The sequence below is a fragment of the Eumetopias jubatus genome, unplaced genomic scaffold (assembly GCF_037043125.1).
Source record: "Eumetopias jubatus isolate StellerSeaLion01/CBP00866 unplaced genomic scaffold, mEumJub1_p1.0 scaffold_14, whole genome shotgun sequence".
Classification (NCBI taxonomy): Eukaryota; Metazoa; Chordata; class Mammalia; order Carnivora; family Otariidae; genus Eumetopias; species Eumetopias jubatus.
This window is the reverse complement of record NW_028274820.1, coordinates 83,420,123-83,440,106: the sequence shown is the minus strand read 5'-3', so window position 1 is coordinate 83,440,106 and position 19,984 is coordinate 83,420,123. Positions and strand designations below refer to the sequence as shown.

Genomic DNA, 19,984 nt, shown 5'->3' with positions numbered 1-19,984 from the left:
TGCCGGGTATAGGGTAGATCAGAGAAAACTTCACAGAACAGCTGAATTCTCTCTCATGAGGGTAACCAGGGACTCTGACTTTTCCCCAAATCCTATCCTCGTGAAATTTGTATCTTTGGACATCACTGACCGTTTCCTCATTCCTTAAATTATCTATTTGGTTTCATGGACCTTGAACTATATTCTTCCCTAGTTTCCATCTGGCCATGGTTTTCTCATCCTCCTTTACTGATCTTGCTGAGTCTGCTCCTTAAAATGTGCTCTTTCCAGGGGCCCATTTGTGCCATCTTCCTTTCACACTGTCCCTGTGTCTGTGGATGGGAACTCGCTAATAAATATTCATGGTCTCATCTGCCTTGAATATGACTGTGCCTTTGAAATCTTCACCTCCTGCAAACCTGACTCATGAATACAGCTCAAGTGTTCATCTGAGTTGCAAGCTTCTTGGCTTGGAAGCCTCATTGGGACTTTGAGCTCATAGACAACCAAGTCATGATCTACCTTTTAAAACCAGTCATTCCCTTGGGTGCCTTTATTCAATGAAAGATGCTATCACCTGTTCACTTGTTCTTTTGTTCCTTCTTCCTTCATCCAACAAATATTTATTAATACCTACTGGGGGTTAGTCACCACAATTGGCTCTGGGATATAACAGTAGAAAAACAGACCCGGTTCTTACTCTTCCAAGGAAAAGAAATTTTGGTGCTTAGCAAAGTATGGTTTACTAATTCCATCTATCAGAATCACAGGAAGAAGGGCTTTAAAAAAAATCTCAACCTGAGGTTCTTTCCCAGACTTACTGAATTGTAATCTTTAAGAACTGGGTTCCAGGGATCTATATTTTAAGTAAACCCCTTAAGTAATTCTGAGGGACATAACCTAAACTTTATAAAACTACTTATTTTTTAAAAAATCAAACAAATAAATACGTAATTACGTAATGTAAAGTGCCACTGAAAGAGGCTACAAGGTGCTGTGTCAGAGTCTAACAGGGGACTGGGGAGGGTTGATATGCAATGGTCAGCCATTCCTGGGAGTCAGAGAATGCAAGGGCAAGGCCCTGTAGCAGGTGGTGATTAGACGTGAGGGGTGGAAGTCAGTGAATGCTAGGAATGACTCTCAAATCAGAAGTCTGGATGTCATTGTTGGGTTCCTCTCTCTTTATTTTCTTTACTATATCTCAAATCCATCCCATCTTCTTTATCATCACTGCTCCTAATGGAATTCACAGGCTCTTGTCTTGCCTGGAATTACCACAGTTTCTCCCTAATTCTTATCCTTGCTTCTATATCACCCTCTTCCCTCATCTGTCACCACAGCGATCTCCTAAATAAATAAATAAGTAAATAAATTATATATATACACACGTGTGTATATATATATATATTTATTTATATAAATCATGCCACATATTTGCTTAAAATCCTTTAATCACTCTCTGTGGCCTGGAGAATAAAGTCTGAAAACCTGGTGCTGCTTACACAGTCCTTCACAGCCACTGCATGCTCAGATTCCTGTTGCCCTCACCTTTCATCCGGAATTCTCCAGCAGTCTCCAGACTGGCCTGTCTGGAGTCCTGGGCTCTGTGAGTCTTCTCTCCACTCTGCAGCCCATGGATTCTTCTAGACAACAAAACTCACCACCCCTGTCCTTGTCATAATCCTTCAGAGGATCCCCTTGACCACCTCTAAGAGAGCATCCAAACTCCTCAGTGGCCCATAATGTCCTTCAGCATCTCATATGTCATCTATTCTGTAGCCTGACTTCCTTACCTCTTGCCACGTCATCTCATGCTGTAATTTGCATGCCTGGTATTCTTTATACCTTTAGCTTCTCCAGTTTGCCATGGCTTCTTGCCCCTGGTTTTTAATGTCCCCTCCTCTTTTCCTCCTTCTCTCCCTCCCTCACTTCCTTCCTTCCTTTTTTGCTTGCTGTCCTCTTGCAATCCTCTCTCCTGGGTTATCTCACACATCCGTCAGGCTGCTGTTCACAGACCCGTGAAGCCTGGGCTGATGGCCCTGCTGGATGCTTCTCTAGCAGCACCATTTCCTCACTCCTCTCTAGGGAGTCTCATACTGAGCTGTGACAGGCTCTTTGCATATCTCTGTCCCCACCTACACTGTCTCTGGGGTTCAGGAACCATGTCTTGATCACCGATGAATCCCCACATTGAACTTTGTGTCTTGAACAGAATGGATATGCAACATGTTTTTTATACACTGAATAATACTGAGTGTTAATACTTCTTGAATGTATCAAGTTAAATAGTTTGCATATTTTTAAAAGAAGAGTGCTATTGAGATAATCCACATTTGCCCATAAAGTTTGCCCTTTTAAAGTGTGTAACTCAGGATTTTTCAGTATATTCACAGAGTTGTGTATCCATCTGCACCATCTAACTTTAGGCCATTGCCTAAGAAATCCTATACCCTTGAGCATTCACTATGTTCCCTTCTCACCGTAGCCCCTGGCGGTCACCAGTCTATTGTCTGTTTATGGGTTTGCCTGTTCTGGATATTTCATATAAAATAAAATCACACAATATGTGATCTTTGTGACTAACTTTCTCAGTTCACATATTTTCAAGGTTCATCCATTTTAGAGCATATATTAGTACTTTATTCTTTTTGATTTATTTTTAATACTTTATTCCTTTTTATTTATTTTTAATATTTGGTTGTATAGATAAAGCACATTTTGTTTATCCGGTCATCAGTTAATGGACATTCGGGTTGTTTCTGCTTTTTGGCTATTATGAATAATCCTATGAACATTGATATACAGATTTTTGTATGAACATATGTCTTCGGTTTTCTTGGATTGGAATTATTTAGAAGTAGAAACTGTTAGGTCATATGGCAACTCTACGTTTAACTTTTTGAGGAACTGCCAAACTATTTTCCAAAATAACTGCACCATTTTACACTCCCACCAGCAATGTAAGAGTTTTAATTTTTTTCACATCTTCAATAACACTTGATATTGTCTATATTTTTTATTATAACCATCCTAGTGGATCTTGTGTTTTCATTTGCATTTCCCTAATGACTAATGATGTTAGACACTTTTCATATTGTCCATTCATACTTCTTCTTTGGACAAATGTTTCCTCAATTCCTTAACTTATTTTTATTTGGATTATTTGTCTTTTAACTGTTTAATTCCAAGAGTTTTTAAAATATATGCATATATATTTTAAAGGATATTTGTTGTGATAAGCACTGGGTGTTATACATAAGTGATGAATCACTAAATTCTACTCCTGAAACCAATATTACACTATATGCTAACTAACTAGAATTTAAATAAAAACTTGAAAAAAACAGAAGTATTCAATAAATACTCACATGTCTTCAAAAAATAAATAAAATTTAAATGTCAACTCATCTCTAATATATATATTATATATATATGTATATTCTGGATACAGATTCCTTATCAGATACATGATTTGGAAATAATTTTGCCCACTCTGTGGGTTGTCTCTTCACTCTCCTAATGGGATCTGTTGAATCACAAAAGGACTTAATATTAATGAAGTCCAATTCATCAATTTTTATTTTGTTTTTTCTGTGTTTGGTGTCATGTCTTGTCCCAGCACCATTTGTTGAAACAATTGTTTTTTTATTCATTGAATTTGCTTGGGATCCTTGTCAAAAATCAATTGACCATACATGTAAGAAGTTATTTCTGGGCTCTTAATTTTATTTCATTGATTTGTCTATCTTTATGCCAGTTTCATGTTGTCTTGATTGCTGTAACTTTGTAATAAACTTTAAAATCAGAAGTTGGGAAAAATAAAACAAGACAAAAATCAGAGAGGGAGATAAACCATGAGAGACTCTTAATCATAGGAAACAAACTGAGGGTTACTGGACGGGGAGGAGGTGGTGGGATGGGGTAACTGGGGTGATGGGCATTAAGGAGGGCATGTGATGTAAGGGGCACTGGGTATTATATAAGACTGATGAATCACTGACCTCTACCTCTGAAACTAATAATACACTCTATGTTGATTAATTGAATTAAAAAAATATAAACAACAACAACAAAAAGAATAAAAAATAAAATCAGAAGCGTGAATTTTCCAACTTCATTTTTCACTTTCAAGATTGTTTTGTCTATTCTGGGTCCCTGACATTTCCATCTGGATTTTAGGATCAGCTTGTTGATTTCTGCAAAGAAGCCGGGTGGGATTTTGATAGTGATTATGTTGAATCTGTCAATTAATTTAGGGAGTGTTTCCATCTTAGCAATATACATCTTCTTATCCATGAACATAGGGTTTCTTTTCACTTATTTAGATCTTTCATTTTTTTAATGGTGTTTTGTAGGTTTTAGTGAAAGAAAATCTTGCACTTCATTTGTTAAGTATTTTACTAAGTATTTTACTTTCTTGATGCTAAAATTTTCTTAACTTTATCTTAAACTGTCCTTCTAAATTGGAGAAGTCTGCATTTTTAAAGGTTATGTAGATGTGTAATATTAGATAAAGTCAGGTTTCACAATGGGGATCACCTCACATACATATATTAGACTTTCAGAAACAGTAAAAGTACTTTGAATAGGAGTAGAAAGCTGTGCATGACCCAAAAGAAAGGATGAATATTAAGGAAGCAATATTTATTCATATATGAATATATATATACTAATATACTGAGAAACTTTATTTTGAGTGTCATTATCAAATTAACCATGCAACATGTATTCACGCATATGTGAACGATTCACAAAATGCACAAATTTTGACATTTTATTTCTTTTTTATTATATTTTTCTAAACTAGGCTCCATGCCCAGTGTGGAGCCCAATGTGGGGCTATAACTCACAACCCTGAGATCAAGACCTGAGCTGAGATCAAGAGTTGGGCACTTAACCGACTAAGCCACTCAGGGGCCCCCAAATTTTGATATTTTAAATGCTTAGTGCTAATTAGTATACTTGTTAAATCTATTGATTATGTCGACATTAATGAGTAAAGCTTTTTAAAAACACCCAAATTCACTGGAAATGTTTGCGTATATAATATGCCATTATATGTGTCAGATGAAGGGTTGGGTTTCTGAATACTGGGGTGGTGGCAAACTAGTTACCAAAATGATTATCAATACTGTGATTTATAGAGCGAAATGAAAAGAGGTAATTATGATTAACTATCAGTTATCTGTTAATATTTAAAATGTTTCCACATTTAGGGTAATCCCATCAGTGAAGATACCACTTAATATGTGGGGAAAATATTGTAATTGAGGTATTACATTGAGTAAGAATTTTGTACCAAACACTGGAAATTGTTAATTATAATGGGGCCTTGAATCGAGAAACATTCTTGTAATCTTTTTTTCAAGAGCTACTAAAACTATACAGAAGAAAATTGTTCATATAAAATAATGTCTACTCGATGGACTCTGAAAAACAAACTGAGGGTTCTAGAGGGGAGGGGGGTGGGAGGATGGGTTAGCCTGGTTGATGGGTATTAAAGAGGGCACATTCTGCGTGGAGCACTGGGTGTTATGAACAAACAATGAATCATGGAACACTACATCAAAAACTAATGAATGTAATGTATGGTGATTAACATAACAATAAAAAATTAAAAAGAGTTAATGAATGAATTAAGAAAAAAAATAAAATAAAATAATGTCTACTTAAAGACTTTATGAAGAATCACTCTAGGTTGATTGGTCTGGAAAGATTAAAGATTAAAAAATAGAAGCACACGCACTCAGAAAGTTGTGGTTTTGTGGCTATTGGTGTATTTGTCTGCAGTAATAATAGGATTTGACAGGAGAAACCAGTTGATGGCTCACATTCTATGAGATGTACTGGATTGGAGACTACAGAATGAATCACTGTTGGTGAACATTATCCAGACAGGAACGGGTTATGGTTTTGTCTCTGGAAAGTCTGTCTATATAACTATCATCCATTTGTTAGACTAGTTTAGAAAGAAATCCTAATATCAGAATAATGTCAAAGACAAGGAAGACAAATTTTAAAAATGCATGGATACTCATGTGGAAGATGATATAATTTGTTAATATAGCTGTGCAAAAGGTCTGAATGATCCTTGTTTATGCCTTAGAGCACAGTTGTGAAAATTAGGTTGTTTAATTTATTCTCAAGTAGTATTGTTTTTAATCACTATTTAACAACATAAGCAAGATACATTATTTGACTCAAATATTAATGTATTTACAAGATCCTCATTTAAGTATTTGCTATTTATTCTTCCCTCGGGTAGTTACTGGTTGGCTCCCAGACTTCAACTATGGCATCAAAACACAGTACAGTTATATATAAATAGATTCCTTGATGAAAATGGAGTCATGTGTATTTACCATGTTTACAAAAATATACTTATTGTTTTCTCCATTATATTTAAAAAAGCCACAGATATGGCTTGATTATATTGTTTTTTTCTTAAAGAAAATGCCTGACTATTTAAAGTATTGTGATATTTCCCATTATCTTGTAACTCTCTTTTTTGTTTATGAAAAATATTTTTCCATTAGTTTAGTATGGAGAAAACTGACCAAGGAAAATTTAATATTTAACTTATAATGATAAGTATTTATCATATGTAATGAGGCTTATCTGGCCTAGGTATATTTCTTTGTTAATAAGTCTTATTTCCTTCTGGAAAATTAAATGTATTGAGAATTAAAGAATTACACATGTGGTTAGAAAGCTGACCTTTAAAGCCTCTTTCAATCTTGAAGTTTAATGTTTTTGAGCTATTTGGCTGCCTTTTCTTTCTTTTCTTTCTTTTTTTTTTTTTTTTTTACAGTAACATCAAAAATCTATAGAAACCCCAAACAAAATGCAGTTTTGGTTTTACATTAATTAGCTTTGAAACATAACCTTCACAAAAGTGTTTTATTATCTTTTAAGAGTCCATTAGGGTATAAAATCAATACTTTAGCTACTCAGTAGAGCATTTCATTTTTCTCAGTATTTTCGAGAGAAGCCACTATATGCTTCCAATTTAACTTTTTTTCTTTCTTAATGGAATTCTATACATACATAAAATAACTTTCTTAAATCATTAAAACCTAATAGAAAATTAGCAGGGTTGTGATAGATTGCTATACCTTTGTGGTGAAAAGACAGGGTAAGAGCTAGTAGTTTTGAGTGCCCTTCGGACACATGAAACACCACCTATTTTCTCAAGGGAGGATATTTGAAATTAAACAGGCATGAATTTTCTACTCCACCTTGGGGAGATTTGATAGCCCTCTGCAAGTATTAAGCTTGGGGACTGTGCTTCTCTATCCTCAATCATTCACCCCACCTTCAAGAAAGGAAAACATCCTAAAGAAATAGATCTATTCGTGAGAACAGTCTCAGGTGCCTAGTTCCCCAAAGGAAGGCAACTTGCAGGCAATGAAAGCATATTGCCTACATGAGCCACCCTGGGGCAAGTTTTTGGTAAATGACAGCTGTCACTGCCTTCTGAGTAGATTCTCAATAGAACACTACACTGGCAGTGGTCACAGAATGGGTGGAGAAGCTTATTTTGAGTTGTATTGCAGTTTTCCATTGCTGGGTAACAAATAACTGCAACATATATCATCTTACACAGTTTCTGTAAATCGGAAATTCAGAAGCAGCTTATTAGCTGCGGGGCTCTGGCTCAGGGTTTCTCATGAAGTTGCCGTCAAGGTGTTACTGGGGACTGCAGTCTCCTGAAGATTGGAATGCAGCCAGACAATCCACTCTTTAGGGGGTTCCCGTGCATGCATGACAAGTTGGTGCTGTTTTTTGGCAGGTGGCCTGGGTTCCTTTCCATTGGGCTACTTGAGCATTCTCATGAAACTGTGGTTCCCCTGGAGTGACTGATCCAAGAGACAGCAAGGCAGAAGCCAAAATATTTTTTATGACCTCGTCTCAGAAATCACATGTAATCATTTCTAGTATGTACTATTGTTTACATAAATCAACCCTACTCACAGTTGGAGAGGACTACATGGGTTCACAAATTCCCGGAGGTGAGATTATTGGGAGCCATTTTGGAGCCAGACCACCATGGAATATGGTAATTCTTCTGGGTTGTTAATAGAGCTGGTCTTGGAGAAAACAAGTACTGCATTGTTTTGTTCTGTTTTCTAACCATTCTTTGGGCTCCCATTTCTGTGCTTCTTTGAGCAACCTTCTATTACCAGTTCCCAGTACTTTCAAGTTGATCCCTTCTTCCTCAGCGCTCTGCTGTAGTATCCTTCCTGTTGTTAAAAAACAAAATTCAGATGAGTAAATTTGAAGATCTTGAATTGGGTAGCATCTCATCTAGCAAGTAGAGGTGTGCTCCAAGGAGTTGTGCAAAATGGAAGGTTTTTATAAGAAGGAGGGTGGGGCAAGAAAGTTATAAGCAAAAGAAATATGCAAAGTCACCTTCCCTTATGGGGGGAGAGCAGGAGGTCTTATCATGCAGATTACCTCATCTTCCTTTGGAGAATGGAGAAGGCCCAAGTGGCAGACTCCATTGGCATCCATCAGAAAATTACTGACTGATCTGGTTAAGACCACATCGCTGGGGAACATTGAAACTACAATTAGATTCAGGTAGTAAGCACAGTTTTCTGACTTGGGGCTTTAACCTAAGTGATGCCATTTTGGACCTTTGGTTTTCTTTTTAACACTATCCTTCCTTTCTCTCAAATTCAGCAAAGATTTGAGGGCAAATTGTGTATCAGTCACTGTTCACATCAGTGTACAAAATCACCCTTTTTTTTAAGATTTTATTTATTTATTTGAGAGAGAGAGATTGCGAGAGAGAATAGGAGCAAAGGGGTCGAGCAGGGAGAGGGAGAAGCAGGCTCCCCACTGAGCAGGGAGCCCGATGTGGGGCTCGATCCCAGGATCCTGGGATCATGACCTGAGCGGAAGGCAGGTGCTTAACGACTGAGCCAGGGAGGTGCCCCGTAAATGCAATATTGTGATTTATAATGAGAAATACATGGTCTTTGACCTTATTCATGGCACAAAGGGCCTAAAACCTTTGGAATTTTCTGTGATAAGAACACTAAAGGTATCTTTTATTACGTTAATGAAGTGACTTTTGGAAACCCTCTAGATAACCTAAGTATGGGGGCTGGTTGCCCAAGGTACTAACCATGTGATTAGAGGATTGGAACTTTTAGTCCCACCCCAGACTTCTGAGAAGGGAGAGGGTTGTATTAATGCCAATGGCCACTGATTTAATTAATCATGCCTATGTGATGAAGCCTCCATAAAATCCCACAAGGTGAGCGTTCAGAGAGCTTAAGAGTTGGTGAACAGGTGGAGATTTGGGGGGGGAGTAGCATAATCAGAAAGCATGGAAGCTCTGTGCCCTTCCCACATACCTTGTCCTATACATCTTTTCCTTTTTATCATAAACTGGTAATCTAGTAACTAAAGTGTTCTCTGAGTTCTGTGAGCTGCTCTAGCAAACTAGTTGAACCCAAGGCAAGTGTTGCTGGAAACGTCAATCTATAGGTCAGTCAGAAGCACATGTGAGACATGGACTTACAATTGGCATCTGAAGTGGGAGGGGAGAGTCTTGCAGCCTGAGTTTTAACTTGTGGGATCTGATGCTATTTCCAGGTAGACAGTGTCAGAACCGAGGTAACTTATAGGACACCCAGCTGCTGTCCGGGATTGCTTGATGGTATGGGAAAGCTCCTCTTCCCTACCCATATATGTTGGAACTGGGTCCAGAACCTTTAGTAAACAATCAAGGTAAGAGGTCAATGATTGGCAGAATCCCCTTAAAATAATATTTTTATTTTTGTAGAGCTAGCTACTCTGTGATTTAATCCAAAAGAGTAAGGTGCAACTTTAAGGCTCTGAAGCAGATACTAAGCACATGAAGGCGGGCTCTCTCATTTGTACCAGTTTGACTGCTTTAAGCCACTTGTAAGACTACTTCTGTTCAATGGAAAACATTACCACCAAGCTATCTCATTCAACATGGTCTTTTGCACAGTGTGGAAATGCAAGACTGGGGGGAAAAAAGTATTTTCCATGCTCAAACAGAGGCAAAAACATTAATACGGTTATCACCACGGGTACATGATAATTATCAGTGATTAAAGTAGTTAGTTTTGCCATTTCCTTTGAAAATTGACACAGTGTGATTTGAATTTCCACAGATAGGATGAAGAGCTTTGCATCACTGTTTTATGTATATGTTTATATCCTAAGCCAGTGTTTCAGGGATTCTGGCATTTATATCTGTGATTAACTCTAAAACATATTTCCATGGGGCTTTTATTTATTTATTTATTTATTTATTTATTTATTTATTTGGAGTTTCAAAACTTTCAGGCCAATAAATCTTTCTACAATGACAGATTGGTCAACATTGAGGAGGTAAATGGAAACTAATGACGCTCATCAAGTTGATGATATGAATGATTTATTGGACCCGATCATTTAACACTTTCATCAAGAAGTCAATATTGGGGAAAGAAAACCGGGTTCTTATTATGGCAAACTGTATTTGCACTGTCAGCATTCGGTGATGTATTACAAACCCGTGGCTAGGATTAGGAGATTATAAATGGGGGGAAATGGAAGGCTCATTAATTTTTTATCCCCACAGGTGCAAGACATGCAGTGGGCTGATGGAGAACACACTCACCCGGCGTCTGTCTGCAGCCTGCCCTGCAGGCCTGGGGAGAGGAAGAAAACGGTCAAAGGAGTCCCTTGCTGCTGGCATTGTGAGCGGTGTGAAGGTTACAACTACCAGGTGGACGAGCTCTCCTGTGAACTTTGCCCTCTGGATCAGAGACCAAACATCAACCGCACAGGCTGCCAGCTTATCCCCATCATCAAACTAGAATGGCATTCCCCCTGGGCTGTGGTGCCTGTGTTTGTTGCAATACTGGGCATCATTGCTACCACCTTTGTGATCGTGACCTTTGTCCGCTATAATGACACACCTATTGTAAGGGCTTCCGGACGAGAACTTAGTTATGTGCTCCTAACAGGGATTTTCCTCTGTTATTTGATCACCTTCTTAATGATTGCGGCGCCAGATACAGTCGTATGTTCCTTCCGCCGGATCTTTCTAGGACTTGGCATGTGTTTCAGCTACGCAGCCCTTCTTACCAAAACAAACAGGATCCACCGAATATTTGAGCAGGGGAAGAAATCAGTCACAGCACCCAAGTTTATTAGTCCAGCATCCCAGCTGGTGATCACTTTCAGCCTCATCTCGGTCCAGCTCCTAGGAGTGTGCGTCTGGTTTGTTGTGGACCCCCCCCACATCATCATTGACTATGGAGAGCAGCGGACTCTAGACCCGGAGAACGCCAGGGGAGTGCTCAAGTGTGACATTTCTGATCTCTCGCTCATTTGTTCGCTAGGGTACAGTATCCTCTTGATGGTCACTTGTACTGTTTATGCCATTAAAACGAGAGGTGTCCCCGAGACTTTCAACGAAGCCAAACCTATTGGATTTACCATGTATACCACCTGCATCATTTGGTTAGCTTTCATTCCCATCTTTTTTGGTACAGCACAGTCAGCAGAAAAGGTAAGTGCAAGAAATGCATACACTAACCCTTCCCTGGATTTAACTCCTTTCTTTAGGATGCTTCCCTGCCTTTCTTTTCAGTTCACTTATATTCTCTCAAGATGATTCAGTCTGTATTATTCTTATTTAGAAATATATATATATTAATATATGTTATTATATGTTATATATATAAATAATATTATACTTATATGTATCATATATATTTATATATATACTTAACATATATATATATATATAAAATCCCTCAAGGTCACTTAACTTTGAATATGTGTTGACTAAGGTTGATCGTCCATGAAGAGTGCTTTAATGGGTCCTCCTTAGCAAGGCTGAAAATTGACAGATCTCACTTTCTGGGTCTGTCTTCCCAGGTCTGTTATCAATGAAGATAACTGTTCTTTTCCTAATGTAAATTAAAAGAGGATGGGAGAAAAGGCAGACATGATTCATAGGGATGAGCTATCCCAGAGATATCCCATTGCATGACAAACGCCTCCTTTTCTGGTTCGAATGTGACTCTGGGAAAAAGCTATTCCTTCACAATTACAATGGCTTTAGTCATGGAAGCAGGGTTTATAGTAAAGCGACAACAATAAAAGAAACTGAGGTGGCTTAGTTCAATATGAACCATCTTACTATTTCTCCTCAGCCCCCATTCTTATCACTTTTCCGTATGGGCAAGGTGATGAGGGATTAAAGAAGACAGCAATGGGCAATTATATAAAGCAGTTTATAATTTTTCAGAAGGTAAAGATCAATTAAATCTCTTAAAATAATTTCCTTTGGCCACTAATCTCCAGTTAGGCTTTTCCACATAAATCACTGCAAGTGAAGAACATCCATATGAGAAAGGGAGCATGTACTGCATGGGATACAGGTAGCTTTCTGTCCAGAAAAGCAGAGAACTCACATTAGCCATGAATTCCAAGGTTTGGGTAGGTTAATGGAGACAAGCCAGCTTGTAAAACAAAGGCAGTGCTATCTTTCTGAATGAATAGTCAGTCCTTCAACCTTACTGTGCCCATGAGCACGCGCTTCTCTCAGAGTGAGGATTTCAAGATCGTGCCGCCCTCCATCACCAGAAGTTGTGAGGAAATCAAGCATCCCGGGGACAATTACATTCCCCAGTCTCTAACATTCCAAGCGAGGTCATGCATGACTCTTAAAATCCCAACTAATTCAGAGGAAAAAGTACTCAACAAGCGCACAGAGAGCTCATTAGTATGAGCATTCATCCCTTACTAGATCAATGTGGCTTTCAACCGTGTTTGGATACACACAAAAAAATGTACTTCAGCAAACTTGCTGCTGAAGAGGGAAAACTTACCACGGGTTCCAGATCTGTGACCTTTCATGACTTAGATGGCCTGATAGAAGCCATGAATATTTTATGTGGGACCCAGCACATGGCAGGAAAGTAAAGTAAGGCGGTCTGATGCTCTAAACCTAATAAACACTACATTTTTGACACATGTAGATAGGAATTTATGGGGATCAAACTTGTAAATATGACTCAGGAGAAAGTGCATGAGCTGGAAAATAAGTCTCTCACAGTCTGTTGGGTCTGTTTTGATATGGTTAGTTGAGCTGGTCAGGGCAAAACGATGTTCTTCAGAGTCTGGAAATGTCTGCATTATGTGAATTATTAATAACATTAAGTGGCATTTGTATTTGAACCAAGGACTGACTTTTTTAATATACTGTTTTATCTGAAAAGGGCCATAGGTAGTTTATTTTGCTTTCTTGTGGGCAATAAATATTTCCCCAGACAAAATCTTCTGAGCTCTGACATCTAACTTCCTTTTCTTTTTTTTTTCCTCCTGCTTTACATTTTATAAATTATAGTCTACTCTTACTTCCCATATTGTGACTTTCAAGGGCAGTGGGGGAGGGCAAATACAAATAAGATGTCATTTCTATTTAGATAAGTCTTTCAGTGCCTCGATTTTTAGCATAAGTAAAATCATGGCATGATATTTCACAATTGCATAGTATTATCATAGCATTTTAAACATGCATTATACTAATAAGCTTTTTTAAGGTAGTTGAAAAAAAATGGCCAAAGTTTCTCAGAACTAAAACCCTGCTAAGCTGCAGCTTTTCCCTTGCAGTGGTGATGGAGCTAGGAGGAATTTCAGGATAAAATAGACAGGTGAATATGCTGGGAGGGGGGTGGTGAGGCTCGATGCGATGCCACTGAGCCCGTGGGCACTGCGGTATGGCCTCTGAAAACCTGGAGTTTATGTATATATTTTCGGGTATAGATATACCCACGCCTACAAAGATATGAATGCTAGACAAAATTCTTTTTCTCTCTCTTAGCTTTGTGGACTCAAAGTAAGTCAAAGGAGCACATTGTAAGCAAATTATAAAATATGTTAATTGGATTTATTTTGTTTTCATGATATAATTGAATGTAGAAAAGACTGAAGAAATCGGGAAGAAATGCTAATTGTAGGAATTTTCAGAACATCGTAAAGTCCTCAGATGATCTAATTAGTCTTGGAGTTGCTGAATCTGGACCAGCTCTACATAGAGAGCTATTATAAGTAGCTAAGATTTGGCTACCGAGGTACTTTATATAATACAATTACGTGTCATCCTAAGGCTTCCCATAAAATTTGCTACCTGTTATTTTCTGTCAAAGTATCTTTATTATTCAAAACAATACACAAAATGCATGAGAATATTTATTTTTTCACATTGCTAAAATTGTTGACACAGATATTGAAGGTGAATAAAACTCTGTATCTCTAAAAGAAAGCTTTACAAACGTTTTATTGATTGGGAGGACCAAAGAGCCAGTCAGTCCTCCATTCTCATTTATAATGCTCAGCCAATTAGCCCACGTTATCAACTTGAACTGTTTGTAGCAGTTACGCAGTACACACATCCATTAATTCAGTAGATCCTTATTGAGCAGTGTGTCCAGTATTGTGCTAATTATTGAGCCCATGTCAGTCTGCTTCCCCGGGCCTTCCTTGTAATGCTCAGTCTGGCTCCCAGCCGATGCCTGCCTGATGCCTGCCAGCACCAGCAAGATGCCAGGCTCAAAGGCAGGAGAAGATCAGGCTCAAGGGCAGGGAAAGATGGTGAGGAGTCAGATCGAAGATGAGAAAGCAAAAAAGGCTATGCATCCTGTAACTATACATCAGTAACCTAGAATTTATAACACAGGAGACAGCAGAAGAGCAAAATTTCTTTCACTGTGTATTTAATTATGCTTCTTAGAGTAATCTGCAGAAGAAAACTCATCTAACCATATACAGGTTTCTCTGAAATTATAACAGAAGTAGGAATAAAAGGTAAAATTAGTTGAATAATTTAGACAGATGTTTTGGAAAACTCCTGTGTAAAATCAAATTATAAAGGTACATTTTAGCACTCATGAAGACAGCTCTGGAAAGTAAGTCTTTATTCAAGATAAAATACCATTTAATTTCCCCACCTTTTTTTTCAGATTTTGAAATGAAGTTGAATCATGTTTTTCCAATAGATTTTAATGACATCATTTATTAGCTTTGTGCCTGCTACATTCTACTAACTCATCGTATAAGTGTACTTTTCCTTTTCTTTTAGAAAAGTGGTGTGAAAGAAGGGTGGACACACTGAGGCGTGGACATGGACTCACACAAACTCTCCTAATTGTGCTGAAAAATCTAAAAAAACTTAAAATATAATTAATGTAATCGTCAGGAAAAGAATCCTCGGGGATGGTGAGGGGCTGTTAGGATGGCAGAAGTCTCTTGAATACATATTTTACCACCTCTAATTGCACTCATAAAGCTGAGATAATCAGACAAGGGTTATGACATTGCCAAGCTCCAAGGAGCATAGTGCTTTAACCAGGGCATTGGGTGAAACAAAACAAAACACCCTCAAAGCAGGGGGAGAAAGAACCAACAAACCACCAATACTCAAAAATGTCAAATACCCCCTAGTCCCAAAGCAGCCTTTCTTCCTTTGGTGTGGCATCGTCCAGGAGCTCAAGTCAGAAACCGGGGAGTTGTCCTAGACTGCTCCCTCTGCACGCACCCACTCCTTCATTTCTTCCTCTCACCTGCCAATGTCAGCCTTGAAACATTCCTGGAAGGTAAGCTGTAGCCATCAGATGTATATCTGAGTGACTGTGTCTCTTAACACAGAGCCTTTCATGTAGCACCTTCTCAGGTACTGAGGTGAATGCCGACCCAATGTGTGAAAGGACTGCCTTGCACGAGAATGCTCTCATATATTATAATGTTTCTCTATGATTTAAGTTGGACTGTGATGTCATAAAAATCTTATATTTTCATCTTATTGTGATCCCCATTACAACAGCTTCCTTCCCCCACCGAAAAACAAGTTTTCTCATTTCGGTGATGGGCTGTATGCATTTCTTTAAAAAAATTTTTTTTTGTCTTTATCACTTGTTCTGAAATAGGGCTGCTAAGTACGTAGGGAGAAAGGCCAAAAGGAATTATGATGGTTGTCTTAGTTCTGTCTAGCATACACAGAACAAAGGAGAATTGATGGCATTAATCAGATACTTTTGCCTCATCATCCCTCCCTTGTTTTTTTACTGTATCTGTCTGTTGAAGGGCAGAAGAGTGTGGGGCTGCCGAGATGGATGAGTGGAGTAAGGAAGAGCACAGGCTCTGGAGAAGGCAGATTTGGGTTCCAATCCTGACTCTGCTAAACTGGCTGGGGAAATGTAGGCAAGGCCAAACATCTGAAGATAACAATAAATTCTCCCAGAGAATGCAAATTCATACAGAAAGCAATATAAAGCCGTCATTTGCCATCTGCGCCCAGCCCTATTCTCAAACTAGAACAGACTTGAGTTCATATCCTCTAGGAAAAGGCAGGAAGATGGGTGACTTTAAAAAAAACAAAAAACAAACCCAAACACTTCTGTTGTCTCATTATGGTGTGGTTTTTTTTTTTTGTACTAATAGATACCTCATGGTAGTTTTGCTGAGAATTTCATGAGATAAGTCAGGACAGGTGTTCAGCATGTAATAAGTGATCATTAAAATGTTGGCCGTTACCGCTACTCGGCTGTAATTTATGAGAGCAGGGACCTTATCGGGTTTTGCTCACTGTCATATCCTCAGCACCGAGTCAAGGACTGAGCCAGCATAGAGTCTCAAGAAAAAAAAAAAAAACAACTGTGTTTAATGACTGAATACATTCTTACTTACCCAGATAATTGACTCAATGTCTCCAGTTCTTGAGACCATGTCCATGCAGCACCCCAACTGGATGTGTTTTCTCAAACACAGAGACTTACCCCAGGGTAGTCGATCGTGCAGATTAAGTACCCTAAAGAGGGCAACCAGAATCTGTAGGACTCGGAGAAAGAGAAGAGAGAATTGTTCCCGAGGCAACGTGTCGCTACCTTCACACATCGAGCCAGAAATACTGGAAGCAAGCGAGGTGTCATCAGAAAGCAATTGCTGAAATATGTTAAAATTTGAAAAGTGCTTAACTCTAACAAGAGTTGTGAGAGGTGGTTCTGAAGAGAATAACAAAAGTCCTGCTTTAAGGAATAGTCAGGTGAGAGAAGAACCGCCTGAGCAACCCGTCAGTGTACTCTAGACAACAATGGAAGTGATTTTCGGCATAGATCAGCCCAGAGCCACACCTGTCTCTGCGAGCAGTCCTTCCTGTCCTTAGACAGGAGGGGAATGGAAACAGGAGGCTGTTTTCCTTCCCTGTCAACTTGCGGTTATTAGAAGCGGATCCCTTTGAAGTCTTTGCCGTGTCCCCGTGTACGGTGGCACCTATCATGATACCTACCTATTTCAGGTGTCTGGGCAAGATCAGTCATACCAGAACTGCAGTCAACTCTAGAAGGGGAAAGCCAAACAGAAGAGGAAAAAGGAAAAGCAACCCAAAAAGAAAACATTTATATAATCTCATTTATGCACTCAGTTAAAATGATCTGCTTGGGAAGATGCAGAAGGAAACAACGAGATAAGGAGATTCTAGGGCGCAGTGTAGGCCAGCCTGTTAAGTGCCTCTCCTAGGGAATGCTGCCCTAGCCAGGCTTATTACTTTTGTTCCGGCTGTGCTCCATATTACCATCGCAGAAAATTGCCAACTTACACATTTAGGGCAATTCTTTTGAGGATGCCTATCTCATTTGACAGCATAAAGAAATACTTGCTCGATGAACCTTGCTTAGATTCCATGATCCTCCTTTTTTCGGGGGGCTCTGAGGAAGCTGTGAGGCCTAGGGCTACTTAATTTAAACATTTGGCTGTTAGTGAGATTGTGGTATTTACTCATTCATCTTTTTTTTTTAATTGAAATTGAGTTTACAAAGGGTTTGAATTTTCTATGCCCAAATTATAATAATTTAATCAACTATACAATTAGATAGTCAACCTGGGAACTAAGTCCTCAGCTCACTCATCTCATTAAAATGGTTTAGCTTTCTCAATATGTTTAAAATGCTAGACTACTAGATTTGATGAGGACGAAAATGTGACTTTTTTTAGTCATAGTGACCATGACCTTATTTCAAAAATGTTCAGGGGGAATGCCATGCAAATAGACTTCTTTTTTCTTCTATAGAGACAGAACTTTAATGACACTGACTAATTTACTTGTGTAACTTCAAACTGCATTTTCCATGATTCAGTAGACGCTTATATCTTATGGAGCACACAGGGTGCCAGGAAGAGCAGATTGCAAGCAAATAGTTCCTTTTGGCCGTAACCGTATCACATTTTTATGTTACAAAATTTTTTTTAAGTCTCTAAATGCAGTATCATATGGATTAGTACCACCCACCCCAAAGTGTAGAAAAATATTTAACCAAATATTAGTATAAATTCCAGGTTATTGAAAATAAATGCAAACCAGACTTACTGGCACCATTAAAAGAAATATATATACAAAAAAGAAACTTAGTCTGCCTTATGGTTCAGGATATGGGCTGGCACAAACATATTTATATCCCTTTCCTCTAAGGCAACAATGAAATTTAAAAATATAGGAAAGAAGGAAAGAAAACGAGAAGAAAAAGGAAGAAAAGGAGGACAGGAAAAAGGGGGAAAATAAGAAAGGCCATTATATTTTTAGAGCCAACATAAGGTAGGACAATTTGAGAAACGCCAGAAAAATTAAAGTCAAATGGGTATGATTTATAGAGAAACTAAAAGAAGGAAAGCACAGCCCAAGTGACAGAAATGGTTCTCACCAGGATAGTTTCAAATAATTTCTAAGCCTCAAGTCGGTATAAAGACCTGACGTGGGCATGGGAATGACCATCAGGAAAGTCACGTGAAGAGCTGCATTTCAAAATAGCTGGGCCAGGTGGGCCCCTCACTTTTCCTTTCTGTTCTAACTTCACAAGGATAGAGTACAAGTGTTAACAGAATTCTCTAAAAATTGGGAATTGTCTGATGGTAGAATTATCTTGTGCTCCTTGTGTGGGTATAAGGTACTGAGAGAGAAACCAAGCAGAATTGGACGTAACTTTATTTCAGACAGACATGAACAGGTGGGCAACACGAACTACACCTTCTATACAAGATAGAGACATGATAAATTTCTCAACTCTTAGAAAAAGTTCCTCCAGTGGTGGGACCCCAATCCGTTTGTGTACCTGTATCCGTGCATCTTTGAGAGAAGCCAGTCGGGTTAAACAGTGACTAACCTACACAGGTCTATAGTCTGCCCTTGCACCCAAGGAAAATGGACCCGGCCAGTAATCCTGATCCATCCACCTGGCCCTGCATCCTAATCATACAACAGCCAAGGATGTCATGATAACTGAAGAACCAATATCACGATTTAAAAAGACACGTAAACAAAACAAAACCAGAGGTAATTCAGAAAATATTAGAGAATTGTTTTTAAAGATTTTATTTATCTGTTTGACAGAGACAGAGAGAGAGAGAGAGAGCAAGCACGAGCAGGGGGACGGGGAGAGGGAGAAGCAGACTCCCCGTGAGCAGGGAGCCCAATGCTGGCCTGGATCCCAGGACCTTAGGATCATGACCGGAGGTGAAGGCAGACGCTTAACCGACTCAGCCACCCAGGGACTCCAAGAGAATTTTTAAAAAACAGAATTTTAATGAGCATTCCAAGAGAGAATCAAGAGAATATCAAACTTACACACATGCATGGGTTGCTGTGGAAAAGATCAATCAGAAAATAAAATGCTCTTGGAAATTAAAATACAAATGTGAAAATAAAAAGCTGAACAGATGAACATAAATATGGGATGACTGGGGTTAACACTGGAGTGGAGATGTGAAGGGTAAAATCCGAGTAAGAACCAAGAAGAAAAGGAGAAAAATGAAAAAAGGAAATCTGAGGAAAAGTTAAAATACTTTGAGCCATGGATATAAGATTCTAAAATATATCTAATAAACACTGAGAAGAAACAATGAAGGGGAAGAAACGGCTGAAAAAATAAAATAATAAAATAAAATAAAATAACAGAAGTTTCACAAATTGAAGAAAGAC

General features: G+C 38.5%; 1 protein-coding gene across 1 annotated transcript in view; it reads left to right on the top strand.

Annotated features, from left to right (window-relative positions):
- Window positions 1-19,984, top strand: part of GRM8 (glutamate metabotropic receptor 8) — a 757,410-nt gene that overhangs the window by 662,275 nt on the left and 75,151 nt on the right. Inside the window, exon 8 of the mRNA XM_028104923.1 lies at window positions 10,586-11,521. Coding sequence (XP_027960724.1) covers window positions 10,586-11,521 — 936 coding nt within the window. The remainder of the gene's footprint in view (window positions 1-10,585; window positions 11,522-19,984) is intronic.